This window comes from Oreochromis aureus, linkage group 9 (genome assembly GCF_013358895.1).
Source record: "Oreochromis aureus strain Israel breed Guangdong linkage group 9, ZZ_aureus, whole genome shotgun sequence".
Classification (NCBI taxonomy): Eukaryota; Metazoa; Chordata; class Actinopteri; order Cichliformes; family Cichlidae; genus Oreochromis; species Oreochromis aureus.
Window position 1 is genome coordinate 22,038,950 of NC_052950.1, and position 14,826 is coordinate 22,053,775.

General features: G+C 44.0%; 1 protein-coding gene across 1 annotated transcript; it reads right to left on the reverse strand.

Annotated features, from left to right (window-relative positions):
• Window positions 1-1,526: 1,526 nt before the first annotated feature.
• Window positions 1,527-14,666, reverse strand: LOC116335968 (progressive ankylosis protein homolog). The gene is made up of 12 exons (XM_039616911.1): window positions 14,009-14,666; window positions 12,766-12,982; window positions 12,436-12,554; window positions 12,205-12,288; window positions 11,950-12,120; window positions 11,715-11,849; window positions 11,036-11,128; window positions 10,857-10,949; window positions 5,373-5,502; window positions 5,137-5,260; window positions 4,849-4,948; window positions 1,527-2,445 (listed from the first exon to the last, which is right to left on the reverse strand). Exons 1-12 carry the CDS (start codon window positions 14,102-14,104, stop codon window positions 2,317-2,319), a joined length of 1,491 nt encoding a protein of 496 aa, XP_039472845.1. The 5' UTR covers window positions 14,105-14,666; the 3' UTR covers window positions 1,527-2,316.
• Between the last annotated feature and the right edge of the window lie 160 nt (window positions 14,667-14,826).

Genomic DNA, 14,826 nt, shown 5'->3' on the forward strand with positions numbered 1-14,826 from the left:
TTCCCCCATAAAGACATCTGACTACCTCCTCTTAATACCCTTGATGGCCAAAGCCCACTTTCTTCTGATTGGTTGCCCCTCACCTGGCTTCTGAAATCTGAACCTGGTGCTTGTGAGCACCGCTTCCTTTACTTGCCAGCGTTATTTTATTTTGCTAATATTAAATTGAGATGTGGAAAAGAGCAAAAACAAGTTAGTTTGTAGTCACTTTTGTGAGTACAAAAGTTTTGCAAGTTTGGCCAAATTTGTCAACAGAGCCCACACAATGAGACTTTGAAAGCACAGATTTATGAAAACAGTGTTTGTGTTTTAATATACGTTTTAAACTTATTAAATCTCACCCCTGACACGAATGTCATATAATGAATAAAAAAAATCTAAGCTGAAACAGTCCAAAATCCACTCTAAAGTCAGTTCCCTTTAGTTTCTAAGCCAAAAATTAACAAATAAAACAATACAGCACTATAAAAATTCTGCCATAACCAAACTTATAACCAAGGAATGACATTTTCTCAGATCCATCCACACACGATCAAACCATCTGATGGAGAGTACAACAGGATATCTCTATTATGCAGATTTAACAATGGTTACCTGCGTATTGTGGGACAGAACAGTGGGTTTAACTTTTACTCACTGGTTGCATGAAAGTGCTTTTATATTTCTGTTAGCAGACGTTCATGTGGGGACAAAGGCTGAAACGTCAGCTCAGTTTTAAAACTTTTATTGTCTGAAAATACTGACGGCAATCTAGTGAGTGAAACTTTATTCTGCTGTCACAGAGTTACCGTCTGGACTCTGGTCACTGAAAATGGAGCTCTGAAGTTTTATTATGCTACTGGAAAAAAAACAAACATTTTCCATCGACAAGTTAAAATTTCAGGTTAAGTATCTCAAAATTTAGACATTTGACTCAGTAAACTGAAAATTTTGCCTGAAAGTTTTTTTTTTGTGTGTGGCAGAAATGAGCTTCCATACAAAACGGTTTCTCACAAACTCAGTTTGGCTTTCCTAAAGGAATAAACACAAGATTAAAATTTATTTCACAACCAAAATTGAATTTTTAATTAAAACCCTCCAAACTTGCAGAGAAGTGGGAATATTTTACAAAACCAAATTGTGTGACCACATAACATGTAGTTGTTTACACATCTGACAAGTGAAAGGCTGCTGGTTTCATTCCAGCGGGGTTGTATCAGGAGGGACATCTTGTGCAAAACCGTTAATTTAAACATGCGGAGCGACCCTGCTCCCGAGGAAGCGGCACAAAGGTAGCTTTTATATGGAAACCCCCTTTGTTAAACTTTAGCAACACACAAGAGAAGAAAAAAATTATAATTTTTGAAGTTTTTAAACCCTCATTGATTACTTGTACATAGCCCAAGCTTCAAATAAGTACAGTATATCTATACTGTGAGGACCTCCACTGTGTACATGACAGAAATGTATAACAGATCCACTTCAGGGGGAGACAAACAAACATGATTTTGCAGTGGTATCTATTAGACTCAAAGAATGTAAGCCAGTTCCAGGTAAGCATGAAGATTATTAATAAAGCAATTTATTTGCCAAATAAGAATGCCTTTACAGTATATACAATACATATGACAGCCTGAATACCACCAGGAAAATGCTGGGCAAAACAAAAGTAGATTGACTCCCAGACTGCATGGAAAGAGAACAATCATAACTATTTTTTTGGGTGTTTTGGTTTGTTTTGAAACACGCAGTGATATTATAACGAGGGATTCCTGACCCCCCCCCCCGCGGGCAATTAAATATACACGATGCATTACCTATATAAAACAACAATAATCTGTACACCGTTGTATGTAAAATACGATTGCACAACCCAACAAGTCCCACAGTATGTCTATATCTGAATCCAAGCAAGGCCTTGCTGCTTAATCGTCGATTAAAGAACATAAAGAACTCTGTATTTTTTGGCAACTCCACCACCACTCGACAGATGCTTCCATTCTTGCCGCTGAGGAGGAAGAGATCTCCCGTGTCGATTTCCCTTGTTTACCAACACATGAAAATGATTATTACGCCCCGCTGATTATGAGCACTGAAGATCGGAAGACGCTAACGGTATTTACATTGATGGATGAACACGTGGAGGTGCATGGCTTTCTTTACAGTGTGCGCGTTAATGGTGAGGTGGTCGACGTGAAGAAGAAGACCTCAGTTCTGTCGAGGGGACCTCAGAAACCAAAACCATACTCGGGGTCCCCTCTCTCCTCTCCTCCAGCACCGTATGTCCCACATTGAGCTCGGCTCTACCTTCCTGCTCCTCCTCCCCTCCCTCGGATCTCACTCCTGTTCCTCCTCGTCCTCCTCCTGGAGCTCCTCGATGGCATCCATCTGATTCCTGGAGCACACCTCGCTCATGGGGGCCGAGTTCTCACCCTCCACGACCAGCTCGTTGGACATCTCGTTTTTCTGTGGACAAAGCAGACGGGGGAAATGGAAACTAAAAAACATTGCTGTGTTGAGAGTAAAGAGAGTAAAAAAGCCACTGTGAGTCCAGCTGTGTCCAGAGGTTACAAAATCCATCCAGCACCACCGCTAAAGTCTCTAATTAACACCTTACATCTCTGTTTAATCTGGATAACAACCGTGTAAAACAGCAGTTTGCAGGTTTATGTGCCTGATTATTTCTTGGCTGAGCACAATGATTTCACCATGAAGCTGCCTGGCTCAAACACCAGGAGGTCACAGCATTTTAGCCAAGAAACACCACGGCTTTCTGGCTATGATCTCAGCCTGTTATGTTATCCAATTAGGTGTTTTTGTGCGGATTAATGAGCTGTAAGGTGTTAATCAGAGAGCTTTAGCCTTACTTGTAGGCAGATTTAGTTTCCTTTAAACAGGGAAAGACCAACTGTTTCCTTCAAGTCTTCATGCAAAGCCAGGCTGACTACTGATTCATAATGACATGCATATATATTCCTTTAAAATAAAAAGCAAAGCTGGAGATTGTTTATTTGCCTAAAATGGATTAAATGGAAGAGACGCCATGTTTTCAGATGCACGTTTTTTTTTTAATACAACATGAACACGGTGCAGCTTGCTGCGTCAACATGATGCCGGGTGTAACAAGGTTGTTCATTAGGGGCGATCGTGGCTCAAGAGTTGGGAGTTCGCCTTGTAATCGGAAGGTTACCGGTTCGAGCCCCGGCTCAGACAGTCTCGGTCGTTGTGTCCTTGGGCAAGACACTTCACCCGTTGCCTACTGGTGGTGGTCAGAGGGCCCGGTGGCACCAGTGTCCGGCAGCCTCGCCTCTGTCAGTGCGCCCCAGGGTGGCTGTGGCTACAACGTAGCTTGCCATCACCAGTGTGTGAATGTGTGCGTGAATGGGTGAATGACTGGATATGTAAAGCGCTTTGGGGTCCTTAGGGACTAATAAGGCGCTATATAAATACAGGCCATTTACCATTCATCTGAAACCAGCTGCCCTTACAAATGAACATTTTACTGAAATAAACAAAGAAAATGTTATATTTCTGACAATCAGAGAGGTGCAGTCACAGAACAACAAGTACCAGTTTATTAAAGCTGTACCGTTTTCAATTTTACTTTTTTTTTTTTTTTTTTTTAAAGACAAACAGAACATTAAAAGGTGACACTTTATGATGATGTCAACTCCATATTTTTTTTTATTCTTGGATTCTGCTAGAGGAGCTTTGCATAACTTACAGCTCAAAATAATCCTTCATAATAATCATGCTGTGCAGCCCCTTAGTGCGACCTGTCTGCAACAAGTCGTTTTAGCTCCTCCTCCTTTGTGCAAGCTTTCTACTGATTGGCTGCTCCTTGTAAACAGAAACATTAAACAGTAGCCGGGAGTTCTGTACCTAAGGTGACCGTTTTAGGCCTCGGTCACAAAGGCCTACAAACCGTGACCCTCGGTGACCTTTGTTGCTATGGAAAAAATTCCCTGACAGGTCAAAAAAAAAAATTCACGAAGAATGCTTCTGCACTAAAAACCTCCTTGGACTGCTTTGGTAATGAAACCATTCACCTTCAAAGTAAAAGCTGAGCTTGACCTGCAAGCAGCAAACTTTTATTTTGAAAGTGAACTTTCTGTTTCCAGTTTGTATTGGACTTCAGTTTCAATTTAATTTGTTGCTTTAAAAATAAAAACAAATCACAACAAGGCCCTTTATATTATAAGGTATTACAATTTTCAAAATTAGAGATAAAATCCAAACAAGCAGATGATCCCTTATGACCAATCACTCGTCATCCTGTTAATACTCCGGTTTAACAGGAGGGCAGTGCGTTTGCAGACGTGTTGCTATCTTCCCAACAAACCACGGACCACTCTGGTGTTTTAGTGACCAAAGCAATGACAAGGAGGATATTTTTTTTTTGTGCAGCGCCGTCTTTGCCAGGAGCCACTTGCCAACTGGTCTGGGAATACAACCTGTGGTTGCTAACTAATCTCTAGGAGTGCGAGACTGAAGCCTGAGGGATGGCCACTGTCACTGACCTCACAGAGATCAGTCTGAAGCCTGAGCTTGTGGTTCACCAACATGTTATTTCAAACTTTGGCCAAGTTTCATGTGAGCATCCACCAGTAATCCAACAGTAATGAGAGAAAGCTAGGAGAAGCATAGCAGGTCCACTTTAAGCCCATGCACAGGGATAAATAAAAATGCCCGGGCCTTCTCCCTGCATGTAAGCTTTGATGGAAGGATAATGACTAAACAGGAAAATTGTAATTAGTGAGGAACACACCATCTGTTCACAGACCTGTAAAAAGCAAAACAAAACAAAACAAAAAAGCAAAAAGAGGTGTGTACTCATGTTTAGAATGACCTCAATCCAGGTGTTCTCACCTGTTGTCGATAAACATAGCAGGCTGCTATGGCAACCATTGTTGACTCCCCTATGAAACCAGCGAGGAGGGATCCGACCCCGAGTGTGGCCCCGTGAACCCTGAAACACACAAAAAAGGAGCAGATTAAGTTTTTATCACCGGGAATTAAACGTGAACCAGCACAGACGTGAATTTGCCCATCAGGAGTAAAAGTGAGAAACCGCAGCTAAGTATTGCATAACGGTAATTCTGACTCACAGCGCTGACCTCTGTGAACCTCTCAGTGCTCTCTGAAGTGTCAGCTTACCCCATATAAGGCAGCACAACTAGACTGGTGATGAGGACAATGATGCGCAGAACGGAGCTGGGGGCCAGCACAAAGGTCTTTTTCAGGGTCATGAGCCATCCAGTCAAATGAGCCCGAACCGTCACTGCAAACACACAGAAAACAGAAACACTGCCTCAGTTGTCCGAGCAAAACACCAGTAAAAACCACAGCTGGAAGCAAAAATGAAGCTGAAAGAGAAAAAAGGTGCGTCTTACCTGGCAGGGGGAAAAAGGAGAAAATCCTGAGTGGGACCACGCACAGCTTAGCGAAACTATCGTCCACTCCAATTACATCAACCAGGATCTTCTCTGACACATGAGGACTCCAAAACACCACAAAGCAAAGCTGTGCAGGAAACGAACAAAGACTAAATTAATTTATCCCCCGCTATGCCTCATTAGATTTCATTAGTTCATTAGCTCGAGGGGCTTCGGACCGGACGCGGGCCCCTTTGAAGCTCCCACAAAACAAGCGAGCGAGCGAGCGCATGACGGACGGCGTTATTGTTCCTAGAAGGTGTTTCCGAAGCACGTGCAACATTACTGTAGCCATCTCAAAGCAATTACCCTGCGAGCGGAGCATTAATAGTGTTAAACGGGACAGCAAACTGATCTGAACATGAATAATACATCGCTTTGTTTCGAACTGTAAAGACAGTTTCTCTGCATGCCGCACTTGGACTAAGATCAGAGGGGCTCTTCTATAAAGAGAGATTAATGAGTGAGGGAGGTATGTTGAGCCTAAAGCCAGGGTATTCAGTGTCACAACACAAGCGCTCTCTTTAATGTTGCAGGTCATCACAGCGGCTAATGCTGTGCACATACCGTGGTCTGGGAACAGGTCGTGTGTGTTCAGTGATTCTTTCAGCTTAAAGCATGCCTTAAAGGTCATGCAGATTGCAACATGCAACCTGTTGAGCTGAATCCACGTCACACCAGAAGGATGCTGTACAGTGCTGCAAAATGCACTGCACAGTCAAACGAATTCACATGCAGAAAATAAATCTTTTTATGCTTGGTTCCAGTCTGCTGGCATCTGATGAATGCATGAACGTTTAGACGCATCACTGTAAAGATTTAGAGCTCTGCTGTGCCAGAATGTGTTAGGAACTGAACAGAAATGCATTTGCAAGATTAAAAAAAACAAAAACAAAACAAAACAAACAAAAACCATAAAAGGACTTTTCCCTGCACCAGTGTTGCTTTTCTGTTATTTTTTTACCTTCATAGATCTTTAACACCAGCTCCTCTGGTAAATTAATTGTAGCAGGCTGCACTCGGTTGACTGATTTTTGTGCAGATGACGAGAGAAATGGCAAAACAGACAACCCCCCCTTTTAGGTGAGCGGGCTCAGAGCCCGAAACAGCCTGTTATCAGCTTTCTGCCTATCACGCCCGTGGTTATCGCTGACCGGGTTTTTAATGTTTTGTCTAAAAAGTCTAGCCTTGTCAAATTTTCTTCATAGTTCACTCCTCTGCAGATGAGGCATTCAAGTTTTGACTAAGTCACAGCCACCTCCATTTGTTACCAACTACAAGTACTCACCATCCTCCAGGACCAAGAGCTGTTTTTCAGGATTCCTGAAATGTCTCAACTTGGAACAAAACACTGATGATCTGATCATCTGGCAACCAGCATGTAAATAAAATGCAACACTCGATCACCTGGTGTCATATTTAATCATCACGTGCTGAGTCTACTCTTCCTGCCGTCCTTTAAAAAGGATGGGTGAAGCCTTATGCCTTATGCAAAGCACCCAGACCTTCCAGGAGTCCTCGCTCACCTCTGCTTGCTTCCCTGCTGCTTTGTGTAACTACTTCCTGTCACATGCTGTCATCCTAGCCCTCTCTGAAACCTGAATAAGTGGAGAACAGACTATTAATTCTGCTGGGCATTCCAGCTTCCTCGTACACAAATTTGGCCTTGCTGGGTGAGGTGGTGATCCACACTTTGAAACAGTTGACAAATGGAAAGCAGAACGATATAATCACATACAATAAATATCTCCAGTAGGGCTCAATCCCCACAGAGTTAACCCACTGGTGAAAACTGTCAATTTTTATCCACTTATCTAATTCAGGCTCATGGGAAGGGACTCAAGCCTTCTGATGTGAGGTGCACTCTGGACAGGTCGCAAGGTTGTCACAGGCCTAACACACTAGCTTAGAGTGATTTTTCCCATCTTATCACTCTAAACTAGTCTCAACAGATAAATGTAAAATGCAACACCAGCTGAAAAAACACCTGTTACTGCTCTACCCTTCATCGCTCTGTAAACCTGCCTCTACTTCAGCACCCACCGACCCAGATTCTCTCGTCAGGTCTCTCTTATGCCATCTAATCTGAAAATGAATGATGATTAATCCCGCCGTCACAGAAATGCAGTGAACTCTGGGTTTAAACTCCAGTCCTGTGTGGTGCACTCTGTGGTGGAACCAGAAGTTTCAATATTACATTATTAATACTACATAGCCAGAATGTTAAACATGCAGTGCAGCGGATGGCTGTGAAAACTCAAGAAGAAGGGAGGACTTTTTTTTTTCTCCAACTTAATGAATAAAAAAAAAAAGCTACTCATTGTCACTTCTTTTTACCAAAACTACTGTTTAGTCTTTTTAGGCACTGAAAATTACACCTCCACATTCAGAAGAATTACACGGTAAATGTTGTGAAATTACACCCCAAGTTGCCGACTGGATTATAAAGTCCTAACTTTTTACACACGAAAGGGGCTCAGTCTGGAGGCTTTTAAATTAAAGTTATAAGGCAACAATTTTATAATTTAGTTAGGTTCTGTGGTCAGTGATAATTGCTCTCAGTCAGCAGCATTTGACTCAGCTCACTTATGGCAAAGAACAAGTAAAAAGTCACTTTTCTGTTCACTGGCATGTTAAATGGAGCCTTTCATAGTCAGTCATGATATTTCTCCCTACACACCTTCACAAAAATTTTAAAAATTGTCAAAAGTGTAAGATCAAATCCATTTTCTTGCCCAGTAAAACCACTTCAAATAGTAAAAAGAACCCACACAGAACAACACCTGATGTTTCAGCAGTTGCGATCGCTCAAACCTGCCACCAGCTCAGCACCCACCTACCCAGATTCTCCCACTCAGGTCTTTCTCATGTGGGCTAATCTGAAAATGAATGACGATTAATCCCACCATCACTGCAACGCGTTGCGTCCAGTTTATTTAAATCACTGTTTATCTGTGCATCACTTTAAGCCTGTGGCTCTCCATCGTGGTGCTTTTCTTTGATTAATGGCTGTTTGGGTTTGTGTCCCACATTAAAAAAAAATTTAAAAAATAAGAGTGAAGGAGACATAATAAGACACAATGCTCTCCAGTATTTTCAACATCGCAGGAAGTTTCTGATTTCTGATCCTCTGAACCAAAGTTTGGGTGAGGATTACTTCTTTTGATGATTTCACCTGGAGTCACCTCACCAGTTATCATTACTTTAGCTAAAAAATTTTGAGGCGAGCAATTTCTCTGGAGCGAGCGAAGCCGCCAATCTCCCCTGACTCAACCGTGGTTTCTCTAAACAAGGTGAGACACCCCAGCAAGGTCTCTTTGCATAAGATGAAATTATCCGTTACATAAGGTTAGTCATTCCCCTCCTCAGATACGCCTTGTCTACCTCCTCCCGTTGTTTTCACTGTGCTGCGTTTCCTGCATACGTAATTAAAACAAGTCCTAGCATGAGGGCTTGTTTTCAACAAAGCACAACAGGCCGTACCTATCTGCCTGTGGTGCTGTGCCGAGCTCACACCCTCACATAGATGTTTACAGCTCTGGGATTCCACATCTGGTGTGCCATTCTTCTCCTCCTCCTCCTCCTCCTTAAAAAAGATCCAACCTTTGCCACAAACTTCCTGTTTTTCTTATTCAAGCCGTTAGGACATCTGACTGAAGAAAAAGCTCATTCTCACTCGTCGCATTAATACCGAACAGAAGGCGAATATGAGCAGGAAGAGCATTCTTGCTGATTTAAAGGCATAACTGTCCAAACATTTAGCAGAGAAACAGAAACAGTGCGCAGCAGCGTGCATAATTACGCAGGAGCACTCATTATGTAGCAGGAAAGCATACCTGCAAGGGGTTTTTGAAATGTGTTAAATGACATGTTTTATGTGAATGTCCATTTTGTGATGCTCTCAAAACTTGGGTGGGACTGGGACAAAAAATAAATAAATAAATATAGGCCCTTAGCCTCCTCACAAATTCCACCCTAATGTGTCTCCCTGCAACCTGAAACCAAGACAGCACAGCGAAGGAAGAGTACATCTGAGTCATAAAAACTCGATCACTCTGAACCTTAGTGTACATGCCTCTAACCCAAACAGGGTTAGAGGCATGCAAAAGCCATGTTGAACATGTTTCTGCACTGAACCGGTTTTGTTGGTCATGTTGGTCTGACTGACAGCATCTTTAATCCGTGATGAGGCAAGATTAAAAGTAGGCAAACAAGGCAGGCGGCTGCCAAGACTTTTTTCCTTCAGGGCAAAAAAAACCAAACCAAAAAAAACAACAACAAACCCCCCACCCCACCCCCCCGCAAAGGTTAGTGATTTTTGCACCTTCAGATTCAAGATTAGTCTTTGAAAGACAACATCAGGAAATGCTGCCATACAGATTTGCATGTTTTCCGTGTGTGAAACAGGAATACCTGGCTTGGGCTAGGAGCACAGTAATGATCAGCTAACAGGAGAGGTCAGATCAGCAAACAGCACCTCACACACTGGAACTCAATACAAGCTATCAGTTAGAAATGTGAGGCAACAGGTTTGAGTAATAGTGGGGCTAAATTACAGCAACGCCTGCAGAGCAACTAGGTGCTTTTTTTGTTTCTGGTATTTGAGCTAAAAACAACAACAAAAAAAATACTGTGTGCAAAAATCAGAAGTCGCCTTTCTTTTCTTTATATTTTGAGAGGAAAATGAGAAATAGCTGCAGCGATTAATTGAAACCAATGCAAACACATGTGGAAATACAGTATATAAGACAGAAACAGAGTCTGTTCAATTCTAATGAACTCTTGTTAACAGACCTCGGTCTTTTCTGAGACCACTTCTGATGAGGGTGTAGTGAACGACAGATGGATCAACTGGAGGGTCAGATGTAGATCTTGTGTCAGGTCTTTACTAGACGACACTTCCTTTGTCCTTCACTTGGCCAATTTCCTCAAATTTTGGCAGAGCTTTCAGCTTATAGCTGATTGTGAGCGTTCTTGTTGGTGGAAAAAAAATTCTGTCTAACTGTGTCATCTTTGCCATTTTTCATATATTTAACTTAAAGCACCGGAATAAATGATGTTTCGTGACAGGCTGCTAGTAACAGAATCTAGCATTAGTTGTTTGCTAAGCAGTCCGTTATGTTTAGACACAACGAGTTTGTTGAGTTTGGTGCCTTTTCATACTTGAGTGATTTATAGCTAAGTGTCAAGTGGCTTAACATTCCTGTGAAAATGGTCAGGTACAAGGACTGGACTGAAAATGATTTAAAAAGAAAAGAAAATGCAGCCAAAACCCAAACAAACAAACAAACAAACAAACCCTTCAGAAAGCCTGGTGAAATTACAAGTCTGGCTCCTTGGAAGCAAAATACGAAGAAATGAGGGGTGGCTCAAGATTTCTGCACAGTGCCCCCCCCCCCCCGCCCCGAAAGAAAGAAAGAAAGAAAGAGTGCGAGATCTTACCGTGAGTGACAGCGCCAGACAGCAGAATGTAAACTTCTTAATATGCGACTTGGTGACAAGGCTGCCAGCGTTGAGCTTGTTGCTGGGATTGTTCTACCAGTGAGAGAAGCTCATTAGTGTTATAGACAAAAAGCAAACTTATTTCTACTGTAAACACTAGCAGGGACAGTCTGAGCTACCTTGTCAAAGGCTGGGTACACTGCTCTCAGTTCAGTCAGCCAACCGTAGGGCATGTGGCCTACCGGGTATGTGGCTGTGAGCACGGCAACGGCCTGGAATGACAAAGACACGACAGCTAGAAGTCATCAGCACATCGGCGCTAGTGCTGAAAATACCACCTGCGCCACACACACGGCTAAATTAATGATAGAGGCCTAACAATAGCCGGCACGAGAGGAGCACATGCGTCTCTCACTTTCCCAGCAGCGTTCGTGTTTTGAAAAAGTTTACGACCGGCCTTGAGCTTGTTATTGTGTCCCGAACAACAATGGGCAGCGAACAGTACAGCCATGGAGGAATGTTTTCACTCAGTGTTATGAAGCCCTGAGTTTCACATGTACATGGTGAATCACCCAAACCACTGGCAGCCAGTGTTGTCAATGATTTCCAGTTCATTCTGGTAAACAGCTTTGTATTGTCTCTAGTAGTTGGGGATCTCTGTAAGCCAGAAAGCTCCAGAGGGAGTTTGTTAGCTTTACATCTGCAGTAACTTGAGGGGGGGGGGGATTAGACTGCGAAAGTCTCTCTTTACGATCCTGTGAAAGCATCACACAATTAGCATAGAATAGCACCATATGAAGCAGTTTGCAGCAGGTTCGTAATTAAAAGAAATACAATAAACACGAGTGATACGCTCACCTCTGTGGCATCAGTGGTGCCCTTGAGGTCACGAGACACAAAGAGGTTGACGATGGGTCGACTGATGCGCTGAGTGGCCAGGATGAGGGCGAGAGGCCACCAGAAACTCAGCATCTTTTTGATGGTGGCGTCGCCCTGCAGGGACAGAGAGAGGAGATGTGCTTGAGACTAGTTTTATTATTACAAAACATGCAAGAAAAAAAAAAAAGAAAGAAAGAAAAAGATCAGCACATACCCCCACGTCAAGCCCGCTGGAGTCCGGGATGTTGTCGTGGATGTTGCAGTAGTAACCCAGCCCGACGATGCTGAAACGAACCAAAGCACCCATATACAGAGAAAGTATCGGGATGAGTAAGGGCTCCACACATTCCAGGTTACTGTGCAGGAGAATGGCCACGAAGACGATCTGCGGGAGAGGAGAGGGATCACGTAACACACTCACGGGTGAATTAAAGTTTGATTGAAAGCGAACGCGGGTGTATCTCGTCACCTGAGCCACGACGTCAGAGATGGATGCAGAGCCGACGATAACGCTGTACTTGTGCTTGAGAAGGATCCCTGCGTGAATCCATGCCTTCAAACAATAAAGAGAGATCAGCCCAAGACACAAAGCGGCATTTTGCCCATTTTTCTGATCGCAGCCGGGCTGCATATTGGTGTGTTGTGGAAAACAGCACAAAGTTGATTAAAACCTGCCTGGTACGTTTAAACCCATGCTTACCATTGCATCCAACAAAGGGAACGCAGCCAGGTACAAGAAGGCCTTCCTTGTCTTGTGCCCCACAGATTCATCCACATGGTGGAGCTTATTAATAATGTAGTATCCTAAATCTGTGTATGCTGCAGGAGAAAAGGGGAAGGGGGCCACAGGTGGGTGAGAAGAGGTTAGTGAGACAATTTCTTCCCACGCTCGATTGTTTTGTGAAAGCTGCAGTAATGAAGTCTTTAGGTCTGGCGCGTACACACACACAAACACCAAAACGTCGCATTTTTAGGATGCGGTTTAAGCACAGCGTGTCATCAGGCGTCCACAAACAACCCTTAAACACACCTATCAAGATATGCAGGATGAATGCGATGACCCCGGCCGCCACCATGCAGAACACAGCCTTCCTCCGGTCCCGCTTGCTGTTGACAAACACCAAGCCCACATTCTTGAAGTCACTCATTGGGCCGGTGAAGAACTTCATCAGGGAGTAGGCCAGACCATAGCTGGCCAGCATTTCCACTGCATCCTCTTTGACTGTGGCTATGCCCCTGTTGAGGGCCTGGAAAAGATATGGCATGGAGGGAGGGAGGGGAGAGGAAGAGGTGAGACAGCACGTGAGGCATGACCAGCCCGCATGAGCGTGACTTGGTCTAACTTTATCTCTAGCCAGACAGCAACACAGCCCTTAACCGTCCTTCAATAAAAAAAAAAATAAGTAAAACACACAACAAAACAAAGGAATATATGCCTGTCCTTTACAAGCGATAACACACAGTCACCCTGAGAAAACACAACTACAGCTGCTTTCTCTTTTTGCAGGACTCTGTGCTATTTACAGAGCCATTACATAAGCTTAATCCTGACATCTACAAGCCTCTATGTGCGTGTGTTTTTAATTCTCACACTATCTGCACAGGCTCTCTGGGGTAAAAAGCAGCCATGAGATCAGTCATTTGGCTAAGAAAGAAGGAAATGTCCAAACAGGAAATATGACAAAGGAAAATGCTGGGTGCGTTTTAATCCGTTCTCTATCATCTGCAAGTGGATCAGATTTACTGATAAATGACAGGAAAGGAGCGTGCTGTTAATAACACTGACAGCTCAGTGCGTTTCACGGCAGCAATGGCGACATTGTTTTTTTTCCAGAATAAAAAAAAAAGGAAGAAGGAAAAAAAACATAAGGCCCTTCGTGTGAGTGTGAGATCCGCCTCTTTTGCTAAATAATGTACATAAACCTAATGGATGTCTCGACAGTCACATGCACGGCACCCCTCACGGCTAAGCTAGCCGCAGTTGAAGCCCCAAACCAGCCGTTTTTTCCGGGCTAAAGGAGACTCGAAATGATTGGTGTCAGCTCGGGGAAGCGGTGTCGGTGTTTTCTGGAGCCATTTTTTTTTTTTTAAAGGCAAAATAAATAAATAAATAAAAGATGCTAGTTGACACACCGAAGCACTCTCCCCCTCACAGCGGCGGAGTAATAAAACGGCCGTTAGCCGCCGCTAGCGAAGCCAAAGCTGCGGTGCCGTAAGTCTTCCTACCCCCCTCCCCTCCCGTAACCTGAAAACAAGCCAGCCGGAGCCGTTACCTGTTCTCCGAGGTCGATGGCAACATTGGTGATAGCCAAAGGCACCAAAAAGCGGATGAGAGGCCAGTAAGGGCTGAGAGATGGAAACTCCACCATAGTACAAGCCGGGATGACAGAGCGAGGAGCATCTGCCTCGGTCTTGATTGATGAGGAGGAAAAAGCAGAAGATTAGCGGCGAGGAGAGGCAGTCGGAGCACCTGTGTTTCTGCCGTTGGAGGGGGGGTTAAGTGGGGCAGCGACGGCGGGAGGAGCCGGGGCGCTCCGGTAGCGGCTGCGCTTCACGAGGCTGTGGTGCTGCTGAGAGGATCCGAAGGTCAATGGAAATCTCACACCGGCGCATCTTCCTCGCAAATCATCATCATCGAGGGGGTGGAGAGGAGAGGGGGGACGAGAGGTGACATCAAACAGCTGGTAATTTAAGTAAAAAAAAAAAAGGAGGGGAGTGGGACGAACCGAGGTGGAGATTCGGATTTTTAAAAAAAGAAGAAGAAGACGCGATAATCCGGAGCAGCCCGGCTGGATTATGAGTTTCCGACGGCGTCGTGTTTGATTTCACTGCGCCTGTGCTGGGGCAGTCCGACTGCTTTTCGACCCTCCCAGAGGCTGGAACCCACTGCTGCCCGCACGTGGGCCTGGCATCCCGGCCGTGACGTCACCGCCAAGTATAAATCTGGCTTTTTATGACGGCAGGGTAGGTGGTTGGGTAGAGATGAATAATCAGTTCACCACCGTAAAAGAAAGTAAATCTAACTGGACCCTGGAGGGCAATCACATAGTAAAACAATCATATACACCTACGCATGTCAGGGGGGTTGGTC

Coding starts and splice junctions, on each gene's coding strand:
- LOC116335968 (XM_039616911.1), bottom strand. CDS start 14,104: ATGGTGGAGTTTCCATCTCTCAGCCCTTACTGGCCTCTCATCCGCTTT. Junction 12,289..12,435: donor TCCCTTTGTTGGATGCAATG/GTAAGCATGGGT, acceptor TATTGTTTGAAG/GCATGGATTCACGCAGGGAT. Junction 5,261..5,372: donor CTCCTTTTTCCCCCTGCCAG/GTAAGACGCACC, acceptor GTGTGTTTGCAG/TGACGGTTCGGGCTCATTTG.